We start from the raw sequence: 17,563 nt of genomic DNA, 5'->3' as shown, positions 1-17,563 counted from the left end.
ATCATATTAGACACAGATAATCAAATTAGTAAGTAAGTAAATTATTGAAAATTATTTCGGGCTAAGAGCTGACACTATTATCAGGAGATTGCTGTTTCAAATCCTGTACATGTAGCTTGCCATCAGCTACCGGAGCCCTGAGAGAGCACAATTGGCCTTGCTCTCTCTGACTCCAAAGGGTGATGTTGATCAGCACAAGGCGTCTGTGAGCTGATGTATAGGAACCGAGTCGCTGCGCTTTTCTCCGAGCACGCTATGATGCTACATCAGCAGCAGTTTGAAAAGAGTGGATCACTGTTTAATATTTGAGTTCTCTTCTCCTGAACCAGTATTAACCAATTAACAGTGTTTCTCGTTTTAATTTAAAAGATGGTAAAAAAGGCTTTATTGCCTGAAGGCAACATGGTATCATAAAAGGATTGGAAACCACTTTTGTGGCATCATTATAGAACCACCTTAATAAAGCACTTTTCTAAAACACTGGAGACAAAATGCTTCCTTGAAAACAGTTGCTCAGGAAACTGCTGTGTCCAAACATGAGGTCTTCCCTCGAGCAGAGTTTACAACTGGGAATAATCCTTGTTTCATGACCATGTATACACCTCTCACAGAACACTCTCACAATGTACGAGCTTACTCATTACCGTAAGCCTCCATTGTTTACACAGGTCATATGTCAAAATAAATAACAGCAGGACACACGTCTCCAAGCCAACCCTGTAGGAGTCCTGAGCTTTTTTCATGGTTATTACAGGTCACAAAGCCTGACTGTTACTTTCAAATGACCTGACCCCATATAGGCTTCATTCCTACGGTAACCATGTTTTATTGAAGGAAAAAAAACATTTTGAATATCCTCAAAGTGACTCAAACTGTATCTTTCAGTCCTAAATTAAAACCTTATTAAAACAAATAATAATAAAAACTTAAACTGAGTGTTACACAATATGGACAAACATATCAGGACAATCTACACATTACAGCTACAGGACTTTTATGGCACCCTATTCTACATCCACAGGCATTAATATGGAGTCCCCCCTCTGCAGCTGTAACAGCATGTTTGGAACTCTACAGTAACTGAATCAGCAGAGCGTTGCCAACTTTTATGTGCTTTTATTTGCCTCAACCCCTCTGTGACTTGCTGCAACAGTGGCATCTCATTACAGTACCCCGCTTAGATGCAGTATGGTTAGGCCTATCACAATACTCATTTTTGCTTGGAGGTTATTATAAAAAATTCAGGACCGTGCTATATATACACAGCTCTGGAAAAAATAAGAGACCACTTAAAATGATGAGTTTCTTTGATTTTACCAAATTAAAAAAAACTCAAGCAGAAGATGGATGATCAGAAGCCATCAAACCAAGCTGAACTGCTTGAACTTTTGCACCAGGAGTGGCATTAAGTTATCCAAAAGCAGTGTGTAAGACTGGTGGAGGCATCTTTTTTTGTTATTTGAGCCATTTCTCATTTTCTGCAAATAAATCTCTCTAAATTACAATATTTTATTTGGAATTTTGGAGAAATGTTGTCCGTAGTTTATAAAATAAAACAACAATGTTGATTTTACTTAAACATATATCTATAAAGAGTAAAATCAGAGAAACTGATTCAGAAAATGATGTAGTCTTAATTTTTTTCCAGAGCTGTATAGTCTTGTCTACATTGCAGATTAATATTAACGAGATAAAAACAATGAAATGACACATGAAATTTTGTAGTAAACAAAAATGTTTTTTTTCTTCACTATCCCCTCACCTAAACCTGATTAACTGAGATGGTGATTTGGGATGAGCTGGAGCCTCACTTCGTAAAGGAAAAGCAGCAACAATTGTTCAGCACCTCCAGGCACTCCTTTAAGATGCTGAGAAAACTATTTCAGGTGACTCTCCCTCATGAAGACACTGAGAAAATAAAAATACCAAGAAAGTGCAGATCTGTCCTCAAAGCTAAATGGCGCAACTTGAAAGAACTTAAAATATAAAACAAATTGTAAAAATAGGTTTATAAATAAAAATGTATTTGATCCAGTATAGCTTTATTATATAAGGAGCTTGACTTTATAGACAGCTGTGGCAATAAGACTAAATAAAACACCTGGATTCAATGATATATGTGTCCAGATACTTTTGTCTATATAGTGTTTGCTGTACCTGTAGAGCTAATAATAAAGAAGAAATGTCTCCAAAATACATATGTTGTTTTTATTAGTATTATTAGTATTAGTAGTAGTAGTAGTAGTAGAAATCTCAGATACGTTTCCAGCTAAATCAAAGATTTTAGCTAAATAACAGATGAAAAAGCATGATGCCATTTGCTAATGCTAACTGCTTAGCTAGCAGTTAAATAACAGTAAAAACCACCAGTTAGCTGATAAACAATTGTGAAGCGAGCTGACAACAGTTAGTATGATGACATTTGCCTAATGCTAAATGGTAGCTAATAAAGAGTAGACGTAAAAGAATAGACGTTAGCATTAAGTGCATGGCAAAATGCTAGGGCTTGACCAATTGTGAATGAAATTGAACAGCCAACAACTAGCATGATGTGATTGGTTGAAATGCTAACTAATGGCTCCTCACTTTTATTGACTATTAGCAACATTAGCATTCCTGCTTTAAGTATATCTTAACTAGTTATACTGAAGGGATTAGCAGTGTGGATAACTGTGCTTTAAACAGGTGAAGAAAAGAAAATATATAATGTATAATGTAACCAGAATATTAACATTACAAATACAACCAATAGCTACTACGGATAAGCAGAGTTCCATTGCTACTCAAAATGCACTCAAAAATGCATATGTGACAAAGTAACAGAGGGAAAGAGAGGAGAGGAGAGCAGAGGAGGAGGGGAGGGGCGTCTGTCTGTAGAATCAGTAGCAGGCTGACGTTTTGAGTGGGCTGCTGTAGGAAGGTCACTATCACCTTAAGCACTGCAGCCCCCAGCCCACAGCTACTGCTGCAGCACCCTAGCCGCCCACAACCACTGCAGCCCCCAGCCCACAGCATCTATCGTCACTACTGCAGCCCCCAGCAAATACTCTAGCCCACAGCTCTTAGCCAGCACTGCAGCCCAAAGCTATTACTGTAGCCCACAGCTCACAGCATCTTATGTCACTACTGCAACCCCAAACAAATACTGTAGCCCACAGCCAGTGTTGTAGCTCAAAGCCACTAATGTAGCCCTCAGCAAACACTATAGCTCACAGGCTATAGACAGCACTGCAGCCAATCTACTACTGTAGCCCCCAGCAGTTCCTGCAGCTCCAAACCAGTGTTGCAGCCCAAAGCTATTGCTGGAGCCCCTCAGTCCATAGCCAGCACTGCAGCCCTAAGCTACTACTGTAGCCCTCAGTCCATAGTAGGGCTGCACGATATATCGCAGGGGTTCTCAACTGGTCTCAGCCCGGGACCCACATTTTCTCATGGTCATTAAGTCGCGACCCACTTTGTATAATGCAAACCAACAAATTTATTTTTGAAAAGTGAACTTCAAAAATATGTAAACATACATATGCATTCAAAGTGAATTTAAAAGTAATAAAAACGTGCGGTACCATGCAAACTGTATGTATACAAGTAACTACAATAAAATTAAACATCAAAACTGCATAAAATAAATAAGGCCACATTAGATATATCACTTCTCTGATTTCATCATCCTTTAGTAAAAAAATAGAAGGACCATGCCAACTGCATGTGTAAAAGTTACTGCAAAAAAATAAATATTAAAACTGCATAAAATAAATAAGGCGACAAAATTAGATATATCACTTCTCTGCATTCAGCATTCTTTAGTAAAAAAAAATAGAAGGACCATGCCAACTGCATGTGTAAAAGTTACTGCAAAAAAATAAATATCAAAACTGCATAAAATAAATAAATCTACAAAACCAGATGTTTTCACCCAACCTGTCTTTTGCAAAAATCAGTGAGACAATTGGGCATGTACTTTACTTTTGATCAGAGTTTCAAAGTCTGGGGTGACAGTAGACAGAGTTACTCTCAGATCATGCTCAGTGTTCAACCTGTTTCTCTGCTTTGATTTTAGCTGGACCAAGGTGGAAAAGCCACTTTCACAAAGGTAGGTTGTGCTGAATGGTAGGATCGTTTTGATTGCAAGAGAGGCGAGAGATGAATACTCAGCCATCACATCGCTGCACCAGAATTGGGAAAGACTTACGTCGCCGAATCTCTTTTTCAGTGTCTGGTCACATGACAGCTCCACCAGCTGATGTTCTTCGTTGCTTGGTAACATGACGCTTTCCATGTTGACGCTGAAAGGGTCGCGTATCCAGGCATTACTATTATCTCCGTGCCTCTCAGGGAAGTAGTCGTCAAACCGAGCTTGAAGTTTACTGAGATGCTCCTTGATCGTTTTTTTCAGGTAATTTTTGGCCGTGGTGTCCAGCTGCTGTACTTCCTGGCGAACGTTTGGAAACATGTCCAGTCTGTCTTTGGATAAATGATTTACCCACAGTGTGATCTTTTTCTTTAACGCAACAACTTTGTCTGACTGTTCAAAAATGTTGTGTCCTTTTCCCTGCATAGACACGTTTAACGCGTTGAGGTGCTCAAAAATATCAGCAAGATATGCAACAAGTGCGAGCCAGGTGTTATTGTCAAACAGTTCAGCATATACGGAGTTGTTCTCTGAGATGAAGGTGGCGATTTCTGTTTTTAGTTCGTTAAAGCGTGACAAGACCTTACCCCTCGACAGCCAGCGCACTTCGGAGTGATACAACACCTGCATGTGCTCAGAGCCCAAATCTTTGCATAGATTTGAAAAGCAGCGGCTGCTCTTAGCACTCCGTTTTATGTGGTTCACCACTTTGATGACATCTTGCAAAGCTTCATTAAGATCAGGAACCATATTCTTAGCCGCCAGTGCCTCTCGGTGCAAAAAGCAGTGGTTCCAAGTCGCATTAGGTGCCCTCGTCAGAATTTGTTTCACCACACCTGAGTGTTTCCCGGTCATGGAGGCAGCTCCGTCAGTTGTGATTCCAACGCAGTATTCCCAGCTTAAACCCACTGAGCTCAAGTACAAGTCCACGGAGTTGAAAATGTCCTCTGCTTTGGTAGTGGTGGGGAGTTCTCTGCTGCAGAGAAATTGCTCCTGCAAATCACCATCCCACACATGTCTCACATAAACCAGTAAAATAGCATGGTTAGCTATGTCCGTGGATTCATCCATCTGTAATGCGAAGTATGGGCTTGTCTGGACGCGAGCTGTAGTCTGCTGTTTTATGTTATCAGACATGTCTTTAATACGCCGCGCTATAGTATCGTTGGACAGGGGTATTGTTTTAAGTTTGTCTGCCGCTGCACCATCCAGCACCTCTCTTACCATGTCCATTGCAGCAGGTAAAATCAGCTCTTCGGCTATTGTGTGGGGTTTCTTTGCCTTCACAATACGGAAAGCTACGTGGTAAGACGCCCGGAGCGCTTGCTCTTGTTTGGAGCACGATGCTGTCAGACACTTCTTTGATGCCTTTAGCTCATGAAGTCGTCTTTGAAAAAACTCCACCGGCTTGTCCTTATATGCGGGATGTTTCGTTTGTAGATGTCTCATTAGTTTGGAGGGTTTCATGCTCGCATGTGCCAGCACTTCATTGCAAATGACACACTGGGGTTTCTGACCCTGTTTGTCCTCAATGAACGAAAACCCACATTTCAGATACTCCGGGCTGTATTTGCGTTTCGCCATCTTCTCACCGAACGTCATCACAAACTAACACGTGTCTCTCTGTCTCATTTCAAGATTTTCAAGATAAAAGACCGTTAAAAAATCAGACGAGCATAATCTTTCTTTTTTCTTTTTTTTTTTGCAAAGCTGTCCGCGACCCACCCAGAACGTGTCCGCGACCCACTTTTGGGTCGCGACCCACCAGTTGAGAAACGCTGATATATCGTTTAAGCATTGTCATCGTGTTGCAATGTTTTGATTCTTGACACAAGAAGTAGATACACAGCGTTGTCTCTGTGTCTGTGTAAGTGAAAGGATGATGCTGCTGCTGCTGAGAAGCGCGAGAGCTTGGTGTAGGGGATGCAGGAGTAAACACAAGGTAACCACATGGCCTCCATCCACATCATTCGGCACGTGCTGAAAGCTGTGCACCTGAGTCCAGCACATTTTTCAGTTACAGCTGAATTCATGCTTTTAATCCCCCCCAAAAAACGCTCATATTTACTATTTAAAACGCCATTTAAATGCTTGATTTTCCTCGGGTTTTGAGTGCTCGGCACTGACTCAGCTCTTGATCGGCCCGGACGCGAGACAGCACGAGGGTGTGGGCGGGGCTGGAGATGTCATGGGCCATGACTTGTTTAATATTGCGATATAAATATACAGTCGAAAGAAAGAACATTTGCAATGTAATTTTTTTCCAGTATAATGCAGCCCCGATATGGGAAAAATCATATATTGCGATATGGATTTTTTTATATCAACGATATAAAATAACGATATTAACGATATTAACGATAACACATTTGAGTAAGTTTTCTTTTTATGCGAAGATTACTTTATCATCACTTATATAAACCGAGTTTATGCAAAGCGACCACGCCAATACATTTCATCGTAGCCTAGTTTATATATTTGCATGAATATTTGATGAAATTACTGTAGAAACGATAGAGACGATAGAAGGTAAGTAGCACGATAGACACGTTTCTATCGTCCCCACGATATTTATCGTCATATCACACAGCAATAGCCAGCACTGCAGCCCAAAGCTATTACTGTAGCCTCCAGCAGCCACTACAGCCCTCAGCCAGCCCAAAACTACTACTGTAATATACCACAGCAACAATTCCATCAGCTCAGTGCAGACAAAGCAATAATGGCAGCACCCTTTGCAAATGCTTACACACACTGCTTACCCATCCCAACAAACACAAAATCAGAACCCTTTATAGTCACTAACTGATTCAGCAGATCTGTTGTTTCACACATTAATGATGACAAATAGTCCCCTGAGAACAGTCTTGCTAACTGTTTATTGCAGTTACGAGGAGTATGCAAATGAGAATTCTAATTAACAACGTATTTATCACATCTCCACAGAGTTTGTGTGGATCCAGGTTATTATGATGTCAGGTTTAAAAGGAGTAAAGCTGTTCATGTAGTCCAACACACAGAAATATTTTGGTCAGAATAATGGAGCTCTCTGTGTACAGCAGAGACAGTGTGTGTCACTGTGTGATGCAGCAGATGTCTGTGTTCACACCTTGGAAATTACATTTTAAAGGAATTAATTGAGCGACTTGAGAGCGGCTCATCGTTAATTGCTGCTAATTGCTCGACTATTATTATTGTGCATCTATAATTGTTCATCATCTAGAGGTCTATGGCATTATAAACCTCTTTATAATAAATATGACTGGATTTGCAAATATTCTATATTTTTTAATTCTGACAAATCACATATGCTTCCAAATGGGTGTCCTATAACTTTTGAAAGCAGATCATTATTTATATTCAACCTAAAAACATCAAAATAGCAAAATATATAAACACGGTCACAAAAACCTCAAATTTATATATCTCTAAATATATATATAATATTTTATTCCAAGCCATTTTGGAATATTTCTATTTTGCAATTCATCATAAAATTATGCTACAACACTAATTGAGTTGCTTAAGAGTGGGGAACTGTTGCTAATTATTGTTAATGTGTATCACATTTTTGAGCTCTGCAACATGAATAACACTGAATATGCCAAATGGAATCATAAATTAAATTTTTGTTTTCTCTGAAAATTATTATGTTTTCAATGGGTGTCCTGTTGATTTTGAAAAGTATTCAATACTGGAATAACTGAGTTATGAACATGACCTGACTTTTAAATATAAACTAAAGTCAAGGCCAAAAGCAAACCACATATGCAATCACTGATAGCTGTATATATTTTAAGAAATGTTTGTGGTAGTGTTTGTATACTGTGTTTTTATGTATGTGTTGTTGTTATGTGTGGGTGGTGGGGTTTTGTATTTTTCATTGAGCTGTTGAAACCCCTTTTTTTTTGGTGGGTAACAACCTGCCCTGGGACTACAGATAAAAAATGAACTTTTTAGCTAACTCTGGCACATTTACATTGATGTCGAAACAGAAATGTTGATCAATGTGCACTTTCCCTGTTGAATAAATAAATGAGGAAAAAAAAAAAAAAAATATATATATATATATATATATATACACTTTACAGGCACTGTATAGCTCAGTAGAAATATAATCAATGCAAATTACTCATTATTTCAAAAAGTGATTCTGATTATACAAATAATAAATCCTGCATATTGCTGCAAATAAGCCACGGTGAATAAACACAATGCCTGAAAGACTTTATTTCAGTCAAATCCTTCAGATGCGAGAACAGAGACATCACAGTGGACAGAGCCAGAGACAGAGCCCATAAATAATACAGGAGCCCCTCTTTACTCTATCTGTCCAGGCATATGCAGCTTATTGATCTGTGAAATGTGTGCCCGCCAAGAGATCAATGAAAGTGTGCCAATATGTGTGTCAGAGAACTGGGCCAGCGCCAGCAAAATGGGAAATATGACCCGCTATAGTAAATCAGCAGAGACTACCAAGGCCTTTTTGGGATCTGTTACACGCCTTCATTAGAGGATATCTGAGTAGGGGGTGGATTCACGCAGACCTTCTTTGTGTCTCTCTCATTCTCTCAACATTTGTTTTGTTGAAAACACTTTAAGCAATGAAATAGCGGATCTATTTTATGGTTGACACATGCCAACCTCTTATACAGATTTTACCTTAAAAGCAGATGTACATTGGATTTACAGCATAAATATAACTGTTGAACTAAATAAATACAGTTTATTTCAATGTAAACAGCTTTTTAAAATGAATATCAATGCTCATGATGCATTATTGACTTTTGCTGCCCTTCATTCATTTGTTAAGCCAAATATAATCTAGAGCATGCTTGACGAAAAGGGCATTTTGGATCTGGTCCCAGACAGCTGGCCTACTGACCAACATTTTTCTTTGCGTGACATTTTACAATTAAAGGTTTGAGAGAGAAAAAAAATGTTGCTAACAGGTGATGAGCTCAATATGCAGTATGAACTCAGACTGTATTTCTCACACAGAGAACAGAGAACTGTACATTAAACTAAAAAGCTGTGGCAACAGTAGAGAAAGAATAGCAGCCAATCACAATTGGCTCTTGTGTCCATCTAATGTTAATGTTCAATTAATCCCCACAATCAAGGATTTTGAAAATGAGCAATTTATCACATCACATATTAACACATAATCATATTCTGCTAACATTAGAGACTAAACCAATTACTTTTTAAAATAATATTTTAAAGTTTAAACATTTTCCACCTTGCCTGAATTTCTTTGTAACTCACAGCAGTATTCATTTAACTCCCTAAACCGTTAAAATGAGTTAAAATGAATTAGATGAAGATTAATCAATCTATATGATTAAAAATTGCTTATTTAGAAAAGTTTAGCTTGTGCTTTCGGTTTCCTAATACTGGATAAAACGTCCCAGATTTTCCTCTGGCAGACTATTTTCCTACTCCTACAGTACAGAAAACAGTAACTTGCTCTTATAACCTACAACATTGTAGCCCTGGTGGGTAAGACTGCACGTTGATTGATTAGGGTTAGCGGAAACGTCCATTATGCAAATAAATGATGCCAGCAGCCAACAGGAAATTAGGTTTTGCGTAATATACTAAAAATATTAGGTAGACCATATTTTTTGTGTCTCTGCACTGTTCATTTAGGTATTTAGTTAATAATTAGTGAAAAATGCGTACTGTTGCTTTAAATGTAATGAATAGATTGCATAGTTCTATAGATTCTACAGTATTTTTGTCTATAATTGGGTAAAAGTATTGTGCCGATGCCTTGTTCTCCCCAGCCAAAGAAGTCAAATAAATGGGCAAAGTACATCTGTGGCATAAAACTGTCAAATAACTCCAACAATGTCCATAATTTAAAAAAAAAAACACACTTTGGGAGTCTGGAACATCAGCTCACAGACTCCTTGTGCTGATCTACAACACCCTTTGAAGTGATGTGAGGAAAAAGCGTAATCTACACACCCAGAGAGAGCAAGGCCAGTTGTGCTCTCTCAGGGCTCTGGCAGCTTATAGCAAGCTACAGGAATGGGGTTCAAACCAGCTTTTAAAACATCTTTCAATCATAGTGGCAGCATGTAAATATAGGGGTTCAACCTTTGAAATAGTATGATATATATTATCCATGTTGAAATACACATATATTTAAATACATACAATTTCATAACCACAGTGCCAGTAACAGTGCCAATGCATTAGCACTCTGCAGATGTCTAGTACTACAGTCAAATATGCTGCTGATCTGCTCACTGAGCTGCATTTATCTACTTAAACCTATGTTTAGTCATGTTTAAATATAATATAAATATAAATAAACCATTTCAAGAATGATCACTCTAAATCAAAGCCATCTGAAGATCAACTAGACCATTTCTTTCTGCAGCTACTGTTCAACAGTATAAGGGGGCACAACTAAGCAGAGATAATGCGATCTGGTGGCAAAAATGCAGGTTTCAGTGAATAAATCGAGCAAAACATTAATAATCAAGGTTCTAAGTAAGTAAGATAAAAGAAAAACTATAATAAAAGTGTAGTGAACCTTCATTGAAAAGTCGAGGAGGTCCTCTGCTGTGCTCTGATCTGGTTAACGCTGAACATGCTGAGCTGAGCTGCAGCTGCATTGGGCATAAAGCCTATTTGAAAGTAATTACTCTCATTAGAAAGCATTAGAAGTGTTTACCATGCAAGCCGTATGGGCTGCAGCCTGCTGGGGTGTGTAGATTAAGGTCTGTACAACATTTACAACAGAACAACCTACACAGAAAAAAGTTCTTAAATGGTGCAGAATGGAATTTGTGAGGTAAACAAAATAGAACATTGTCTACAAAGACTTGGCTACATATAAAAAAGCTTTTCACAAAGTAAAATGCATATTCCAACAAATGCTAGTTCAGTTGCCATAAAGGATTGGGGATTTTGATAATTCTGAAGCAATTTTCTTTTTTCTTTTTATTTTCTAAATGGGCTCTTGCTAAAAAAAAAAAAAAAAAGCAAAACAAAGGGAAATATATTTATATATATATTTACAGTAATGGTCAGGAAAGGCATATGAATGTTGTACAAAAGTTGTACTTTCCAGAAAATGGTCGGTTCATGATCTTATTATTGTCATCTACTAACAAGATAGGAACACAGGGTGTGTTTCAGAACACATGCAGTGAAGGGACAGCTAGCTCTGCAGGTAGGATAAGTTTTTAACACAGTGTAAAGTGATTAGCGTATTTCTCGCACTATAAGGCCCACCTAAAATCCTTTAATTTTTCCCAAAAATTAAAAGTGTGCCTTATAATACAATGCGCCTTATGTATGAATTTTACCAGTCAGGTTGTAAGAAGCAGTAAAGCCACTCTGCTGAAGTACAGCGCTATACAGGAGTTTCAGTTTAGTTCTCAAGCAGTATTAGCATTAGCTGCTAACTGCACAAAAAGCTAGTTCTTTTGCCACTCAGCAGTTACAATTAGCATTAGCCGCTAAGCGCTAGCTCTTTTGCTCTTTAGAGGTGAGTAAAATGGGACTGTAGCCAGTGTAGCGCTGTCAGTGACATTTGCCGCTAACCGCAGCTGGCCTTAGTGGAAATCTGAAATTCTAAGCTTACTGTAAATAAAAGGAAGGTCTACTGGCAACTATTATATTGCATTGGAACTATATATCTTATATGGCACTGAAAATAGTAATATATAGCAAGGCAATGGTATAGAAAGTATAGCATTTTAAGGTGCTTTTAATTATTTATTGGGGTGTTATAAAAGTACAAGTTCTGTAACCTGTTCTTTAGGGGATATTACTACAGCAGCAATCTAATCAAACGTCTTAAATGTTTTAATTCATTTATCAAATCCTGTTTAACTTAGACTGAAGATGAAGATGAGTCTAAGACTTCAAGAACATTTTTCTATTCTGAAGATTTTGGCCAAGGGGACATAAAAAGTACAGTGCCTATAGGGCTTTTGAGCTAAACTTAATTGAATGGTTCCTTTCCATTGTTATTCTGATCATATCTTGTAAAATGACTGTCCTTCAGCCTAATGAGAATATAATCACACATTCATACTGAACAGAGTGAACAGTGGGCAAATCCACATGAAAGAAACCACATTGCCACAGGACAGTAGTGCATTTTAAGGTTTCTGCTAAAAGCAGGATGGAGGAGGCAGAGAGATGAAATGAAAGAAGGTAAGAAAGCTGGCCTAAGTTCCCTGTGAGCACATGATTTATTCAGCTGGCTTAACTAACAGCAAACTCACATCAGCGTTTCATCTTAATAGCTCCTGCAGGCGGAGCGATGCCTCCAGAGCCGTCTTGCCTCAGCCTGCCTCGTGTTGAGAGCAGAACTCAAACTATGGTAACCAGCCTGCCCGGGCACCAAATTATACGCCACAGTTATCATCACCCTCAAACATCGCAAGCCATCCAAAAAGCCATCAAAAACTTCACAGCCTCGGGCCGCTTCACACTGTTTCAACACCTGCTAATACCACAAGGCACCAGAAATCACAGCCCCAGAGAGACAGCAACCTATTATCTTAGCTATTGCTTGTGGTGACTGAAAAAATGATCTTGATGATCTGAGGGATGAGCTCAAGCTAGCCCCAAATGACGGAAGCTCTGGAAGCTTTATTCCTAAAAGTGCAAGTTTCTTGAGGTTCTTTAATTTGAAAGTGTAGAGGAACCCCTTCAGCAATTAATGTGCTCACCATGACAGAAGCAACAGAATATATATATTTTTTATTAATTTATTTATATAATACATTTATATCTCAGTCATGTTTTGCAAACAAGTTAGCATTTTACTGAGTTTTCTGTGCCACCTTAAATGCAGCAGGTCTATTCCTGCACTTTTAAAACATGCTGTAGTTTTAGTGAGGCTAAGGCAATGTTAGCATCTGCCCCTCAATGTTACTATAGCCTGCTAAAGTAGTTTAACAAGATATGCCTCATTTTTTATAATTTCCATTTAGCTAGCAAACAAGCATTCCAGCAGTTTTAAAACATGCTAGACAAATTCAATAAAATGTGTTATTAAAAGTACAATGTCTCCATTGCATTTAGCAAACAAGTTAATGTCAGCATTTTTCCAGAATTTCCAAATTACCTTAAATGTGGCAGCTCTAATGTAGCAGTTTCAAAACAAGCCATAGTTTCAGAGAAGCCAACATTAGAGACAAGTAAAATTTTTCTTGCATTCGATGTTACTCCAGCCAGCTAGCATTGTTAAACAAGACGTCACATTTTTAGTAAATGTATATCTCACTCGTGTTTTGCAAACAAGTCGGCATTTTTCCTAAGTTTTCCATGCCACCTTAAATGCAGCAGGTCTATTCCTGCAGTTTTAAAACTTGCTGTAGTTTTAGAGAGGCTAAGCTAATGTTTGCGTCTGTCGCTCAATGTTACTAAAGGCTGCTAAAGTAGTTTAACAAGATATGTCTCATTTTTAATAAATTTTTATTTTTCCTGAGTTTTCTGTTCCACCTTCTGTTCCAGTAGGTCTAATCCAGCAGTTTCCAAACATGCTACACAAGTTCAATAAAATTTTAATTTTTAAGTTGGAATTTCCAATGCAGTTTTAATGTAGCAGTGTCATAGCTTTAGAAAAAGTTAGAAAAAAAATCTTTCTAGTCAGCTAAAGATGTGTTTTTTATTCATTTTCATTTAGCTAACAAACAAGTTAGCATTTTCTTGAATTTTCCATTCCAAGTTAAATGAGGCGACGGTTTATTTTAGAGTTTGTTTTATAATACATTTCAGACAATAAAGTTTAAGCATACATTATATGTATACTGTTGTTGGGTTTCGGACACAATAACTTACAATTAAATAAATCAAATAAAGAAATGTATAAAAACTGCTAATGTACATTAGTTCTCTGTAAGTCTCTTTTATATCTGAATAAACCTTATATTTTGTAACGAAAATATTCCTAAATCAATTTTATTTGAATGAAATTCAATTGATTCAGAAATTGAATCTAATTGGGACCTTTAAAATAAAGTACCCCTAAAATTTCCTCATGCAACTTCTATTTTTAAACAGTGTACCTCTCCAGTCCTGGTGAACAGGCCTGGTGAAGGTGTACCCAGGCCTCTTCTGTGCTGGTTGTTGTGGTGGGATGATCTTAGGAGAAGGAGGACCATCCCAGCATTTCGGACGCCAAAGAGCATCCTGCTGCTGGTGGATCTTGGAGGTCAGGAGTCTGCGCCGGAGGCTGCCCTCAGTCTTAATGGGAAGGTTGCTCAGCTTGCGTGTATAGAGAGGAAGTAGTTCATCCTTGTCTTCATAGTAAGTCCTGTTCCAGCATTTCCCTGCTGGTTCCATTGGGATGCAATCCACATATGCAATCATGTTGCACTTCTTTACTAAAACGAGCCTCAGAGATCACTTTCCAGCTCAGAACATCAGGAGAATCCAAGCAAGATTAAGAAGAGGTGCTCTGATGTCTTTAGAAGTGGGATTAAAGTTCAGGCTCTTCATGGAGAAGGAATTACCCCCAAAAAAACTCACAAAACGTTAAAAAATCTAAAAATTAAGCTAACCTGAAAGTCAGGGAAACAAAACAAGTATTTATAACTAAGAGGGAAGTACTAAACTAACATCAGAAGCAGTGTGGGATTCGCTGGGATTCCAAGCTATCCAGGAGTCTGGATGGAGAGAATGCCTTACTCCACCTCACTCAACTTGCTCGCCTTGTGTGGCTAATCTGTAAAACCGGATTATCCCACCACATCCAAACGCTGCTGAAGACAGGCTTTCGCACTGCAGATGGTCAGATGGTCAACATGCTGTATATAACTACAGCTACAGAAGGGCCGATAGAGAGTCTTAAGCGTTACACACATTCACTCTTTACATTAACACAAGGCTTTGCATTCGATTAAAAGCAAATGTTTTCATAAATTCCTATTTTTCAAATCCAATTCATAATAGTGACACACCAAAAATTCGGCAACCAACATTATTCTGCCAAAAAAAAAACGCACTTTTGGCACTTAGTGATAAGACAGCTGGAATGATAAAAAATGTTAAATTCATATTTTTACTGTAGAAAAGCAAAACAAATATCAATTGGTAAGCAGGGGCAGGGGATATGGTCCTAAAATCGTATCACAATATTTATTGGTATTTTTGCGCTAACTATATATTTATGTACCCTTATTGTAGAATGTTACCAATAGGAGTGTGCCATATTGTATCTTACACAAAAAAAAAACATTTTGTAATATTACAGTCTATTTATCTTTGTTTTGCTATTTACTGTTTTTACTCATTAGTTTTGTGGAAGATTTTTTATTTTGTTACATTATTATTATTTTCAGGGGCGTAGCAGCAAATTCTGGGCCCTGTACACCCTCTATGTTAATGGCCCCTATCCATGCCAGTAAACAAAGGAAAGTGAGCGAAAAAAAAAATTTCATGGGCCCCTCTCCCTACTCGGGCCCTGGGTAGTCAGGTCCACTTTTCCCCCCACTACCACGCCCATGATTATTTTATACAAAATCATATAATATATAATTTACTGTTTAAGAAACATACAATAGTTTAGGAAATATAGGAAACTCATATTTCTACCAAATAAAGCTGTAATATGAATTTATGTTGTTGCGACAGACACTGATATGTCTCAACTAATTATTAACTGGCTGAACTTGTTAAGACATTATTAATCATTACAATTGTTTAGTTACTGTTTCAATTCATTATTATTTACAACATTCTTCAGAAAAAAAATAATCTAGTCATGTTTCATAATGTCTTAAATTGTATCAATTAACAAAATATAAAATTACTGTTAATTGATGTATCTTCAATGTAGTGTTATCAATACATTTAGGCAATTTATTTTTTGCAGAGGTGGAAAAATGGCAAAAACATGCAATAAAAATGTTCAATATTTGTCCAAAACCAAATGTTTAGGGTTTTTTTTTGTTAGGTTAGATTTGCATTTCAGTATATCCATAGTTCAGAGTATAGACCTTCTACAGATTATCCTCAGAGTTTATTTATACTCTACTCCCAGTCATATTTCAACCAGGTATGCAGTGGTACCACTTTCAGCATTGAGGATGATAGTATACTTAAAACTGCTATTAAACTCAAGCTAAAATACACTTAAAATGAAGTACACACTTAAATACAAATGTAAAATATAACACAGCATGGGTAAAAAACGTCTTTTGTATATCAATTTTGTGCTGTTTTTTTTTTTTTAAATAAATAACAAACTCAAGTTCATCATTTCAGAGAGAGAGATGCTGATGCCAGACTGTGGATGTCATAATCAGCTCCACACACAAGAAAACAATGAGCATGTGCTCCACCTTGTGGTTACCAATGATGGTCACAAAAAAAGCCCAACAAAATAAGAGAAATAGTGAAATTAAGAGAGAAAGAAAGTGAGAGAGAGAGGTGGGGCTCTATTTATATCCTGTAAATGTTTTTTTTTTTTCATAAGATCCTATTAAAAATGAAACAAAACACCATGAAGCCCAGGATGATGGCTTTAGACAGATCACTGACCCTGATTTGCTGTCACAGAACAATACCAACACGCCCAGACTCACTACATCCCTTTATCTACATATGGTGGTCTGAGATAATGTAACTAACCATTCATTCATCTCCGTCTGAGGAGGAATCCGAAGCCTGAAGCTCAACTCCATGGACTCCAGCCATGTGGGAACTGGACCAAAACCTGAGAGCTCCACCTAGCCCCAGCATTCAGGCCAGGGAAAATCCTAGCCTTGTTCCTTCTTGCTAAAACTCCTAAACCACATAGGTTTGCTGTGATCCAGAGCGTGGCTCACAGAAAAAGCTATCACATCCGGCTTGAACACCACCAAATCTGAGCTTGCTCACTAAATGCGCCTGGCAGCGCTCCTCGCTACAGGCTCCTCTCTCTCCCTCATTTCAAGGAGCAACAAGCACAGTTTGTAAAAGCCCAGCTTGTGATGTGGCTTCATTGGGAGATTTATCATGGAACACTGATCGTTAGCCCAGAGGAGGACAGCTTTTGGCAGGCGGCCCATTCTCCTCCCTGCTTTAACCCAGTTCCCCCTCGCCATAAGCAAAAGCGATTATAATTCTCTGCTCCAAGTAGACTAACTCCAACGCTCCAACACTCTGGAAGTGGTGGGCTAGGCACTGGCCTGAGAAAGCCACTGCTGTGTCCACTGGTTAATGCGCTTGAAAACCATCTGGAGCCACTTATATGACAGAACATTTCAGCCCTCTAGGCCTTCTAGGACTGAGATATGAGTCTGTGGAGCTCAGAGATTATTCACAGATTCACAGAGAGAGTTTTCACAGATGCTGGAAACATTACTTTAAATAGGGAAAAACTGGCCAAAATTTGAAATCTAACTATCGCTACATCTGTTATAAAATGGCTATTCACCTCCTACAGAGGAATTATAATAGTTTTTGCAGTGAGAT

The 17,563-nt window shown here is 38.1% G+C and overlaps 1 protein-coding gene across 8 annotated transcripts in view; it reads right to left on the bottom strand.

The window, feature by feature from the left end:
- nhsl1a (NHS-like 1a) overlaps positions 1-17,563 on the bottom strand; it is a 128,254-nt gene that overhangs the window by 40,893 nt on the left and 69,798 nt on the right. Inside the window, exon 1 of one of the 8 annotated variants that reach the window (XM_007239256.3) lies at positions 14,173-14,937. The exons of the other annotated variants lie outside the window; for them this stretch is intronic. Coding sequence (XP_007239318.3) covers positions 14,173-14,476 — 304 coding nt within the window. The 5' untranslated portion in view covers positions 14,477-14,937. Of the gene's footprint in view, positions 1-14,172; positions 14,938-17,563 lie in introns of those variants that run through there. 8 annotated transcript variants of the gene reach the window in all.

The sequence above is a fragment of the Astyanax mexicanus genome, chromosome 14, assembly GCF_023375975.1.
Source record: "Astyanax mexicanus isolate ESR-SI-001 chromosome 14, AstMex3_surface, whole genome shotgun sequence".
Classification (NCBI taxonomy): Eukaryota; Metazoa; Chordata; class Actinopteri; order Characiformes; family Acestrorhamphidae; genus Astyanax; species Astyanax mexicanus.
The sequence above is the reverse complement of the archived record's forward strand: the minus strand, read 5'-3'. Positions and strand labels throughout refer to the sequence as shown.